This window comes from Eurypyga helias, unplaced genomic scaffold (genome assembly GCF_000690775.1).
Source record: "Eurypyga helias isolate BGI_N326 unplaced genomic scaffold, ASM69077v1 scaffold28367, whole genome shotgun sequence".
NCBI classification, from domain to species: Eukaryota; Metazoa; Chordata; class Aves; order Eurypygiformes; family Eurypygidae; genus Eurypyga; species Eurypyga helias.
In genome coordinates, this window is record NW_010260265.1 from 510 (window position 1) to 3154 (window position 2645).

Consider the following 2645-nt stretch of genomic DNA (forward strand, 5'->3'; position numbering starts at 1 on the left):
GTGTAAAGCCAGACGGATGTTTGATAAATTAGAAGCAGGCGTGCAGGCGGTTTGTAAAGTGCTGGCCTGGGCCGTTGCAGCTTCAGCACAAGGATGCCACTATTAGTCATTTTGTCAGTGTCCAGGAGATGCTGTATCAATCTCAGTTGGGATGAAATGTGCCAGAACTCAATGCTCAGTACTTTTAATTAGACTCTCTTCAGACAGAGCTACGGGATGGACAAACTTGCTAAATGTCCATGGAGAACACCAATTCCTGTGTTAGATAAGGGAGAGAGGCTTGTCCATACTTTCAAGCTGCTATGGATGTCAGGCCAGTGTTTCCAGAACTGGTTTATGACAGCCTGATCCTGAGTCCTCTTGGAAATCGGACTGCAATGCTGTAGCTCAGGCACTGATCTGCTTCTGGGTCCCATTGTCAGGTACCATGAGTGGATGCAGTCAGAGGAGCTGCAGCGCCTGACTGCCTCTGAACCACTCAGCCTGGAGCAGGAGTATGAGATGCAGTGCAGCTGGCGGGACGACGCAGACAGTGAGGATCTTAAACATTTTTCTAAGGGTGGTTGGGAATGATGAGAACATTTCTTCTGTCCTGTAAAGGCCCGACAGTGGGCTGACAGTGCCCGGTGAGTAGCGGGCTCTACTTGCTGAAGCAGATGGGATGTGAGACTCTACAACAGTAGCTTCAAACTTCTGTTTATAGCTGGTGTATGCTCAGGGATGTAGAAAATGTCTGGGGCTGTTGGTGTCCTTTTAATGCAGTTTTTCAGAGATTATAGTGATTTATTTCCCACAGCATTATGTGCTGAGATGCTTCAGCACAGTCAACACTCCCCAGGTCTCATCATCGTAAAAAGGTGGAAGGGGGTTGTATTTTTCCTTGAGAAATCGAAGGAGTTTATAATTACCTGGTTGAGGTGTGCTGACTGAATTGGTTCCCTGGCTCTCCTGCAGGTAATGATTCACTGCCCATAAAAGGCTGGTAGAAATATAGCGAGCTAGAAAATACTGAGGCTGGCAAAGACCTCAGTCTGGAGCATTTGTCTTAGCTGGCATTAAAAGCCTTACTCAAAGCAGCAATAATATGGACTAGTGAATCACTAGGTCTCAGTCTCTTGTGCACCAAACAATTCTTTGTCCAAACTTGCTGCTGAGTGAGCCAAGGCAGGGAGACCAGACATGGGATGGAAGATTTTATGCTCCTTAAATAGGCTGTTTCTAGTCTTGGTGTCTGCATCACCCTCACAACGGGTGTTTTGGAATATTTCTTAACTTTTCTGTGGATGGGAGCAGGCACGCTGAATGTGGGAAGCCCAGTTATTAGCTCTTCCTCACCATTAACACGTGTAAACTGTTGTTTCTCTATCAATTGCCTTTAATTTTATCCATCAGTAATTTGTGAATAATTCTCAGTGTTCCCCAAAAATAATGCTTCGTTTTTGTTTTCCTCAGAGTGCACCTTCATTGTGTTGGACACGGAGCGATGGTCCGGGCAGGCGCATGCGGATGAGGACTGCATGGTGGGGGATGTGAATCTCTTCCTCACCGACGCTGAGGATCCAACGTTGGGCGAGATTGAAATTATGATTGCAGGTGAAGTTCTGCTTCCTAGCTTGGACCTTTGTCACCGTGGCTAAAGACAGCTGCAGACAGATGTTATGTGCAGCAACTTTTTATTCTCATTGCCTTACTGTGGCTGGTCAGGCCTGGTCAGCATCCAGGGCTGGTCAGGCCTGGTCAGCATCCGGGGCTGGTCCAGGTCCCAGTCTCTTCTGAGAATTGTCTGGCATGGATGATTTATCTCCTGTAACTGGATGGTGACTTCTGTGGGTGTCTCTTTCAGAGCCCAGCTACCGAGGCAGAGGGTTTGGCAAGGAGGCAACTCTGATGATGATGTCCTATGGTAAGGGTGGCTCGGCGCACGGCAACGGGAGTACAGTCGGGGTGTGATCCAAAAGCATGTATTCCCAGCGGTGCAGGCAGGGTAGTAAGGGATGCGTCTGCCCCAGAAAACGGAGTCCTGGGCTTTCATAGATGCGGCAGCCAAGCAGGTAATAGAAATGCTTTTCTTCCTGATTTCTTTTGCAGGAGTGAGAAACCTGGGAATCACCAAATTTGAGGCTAAGATTGGTCAGGAAAATGAAGCCAGTATCTGCATGTTCAAAAAGCTTCATTTTAAGGAGGTATGGTAACAGACCATCTTGTACCACGAGAACATGAGCAGCGTTTGCCCCGTAACCGGGGTTGAGCTGCTTTTCCTCTGTGTGGTCCAGGTTGCTGTGAACAGCGTTTTCCAAGAGGTGACGCTGAGGCTGGATGTCAGCGACCAGGAGAGACGGTGGCTCCTGGAACAGACAAAGCACGTGGAGGAGAAGAGCTACGTTGAGCTGAAGCTGCCCGCTGGGGCGCTGGAGACCTGACAGACTCATCCAGACACAGGCCTGGTTTCCAGGGAGGAGTTGGACGCTGTTGTCTGGGCGTGGAGGCGACCGGTGAGCCAACGCTGCCCTTGACTGTTTTCATCTGTCTTCTTCGGTTACTTTGTCAGCTTGTCAACTTTGCACCTTGTTGCACCAGCCAGGATGAAATTTGGACCTGGAGAACAGCCACTCATGCACAACCTTGACTCAGAATGACTATAACCT

The 2645-nt window shown here is 48.9% G+C and overlaps 1 protein-coding gene across 1 annotated transcript in view; it reads left to right on the top strand.

Annotated features, from left to right (window-relative positions):
* The window catches only part of NAT9 (N-acetyltransferase 9 (GCN5-related, putative)), a 2814-nt gene extending 394 nt beyond the window's left edge, over positions 1-2420 (top strand). Inside the window, exons 2-6 of the mRNA XM_010154993.1 lie at positions 423-532; positions 1453-1593; positions 1844-1903; positions 2089-2183; positions 2274-2420. Coding sequence (XP_010153295.1) covers positions 423-532; positions 1453-1593; positions 1844-1903; positions 2089-2183; positions 2274-2420 — 553 coding nt within the window. The remainder of the gene's footprint in view (positions 1-422; positions 533-1452; positions 1594-1843; positions 1904-2088; positions 2184-2273) is intronic.
* Positions 2421-2645: the final 225 nt, after the last annotated feature.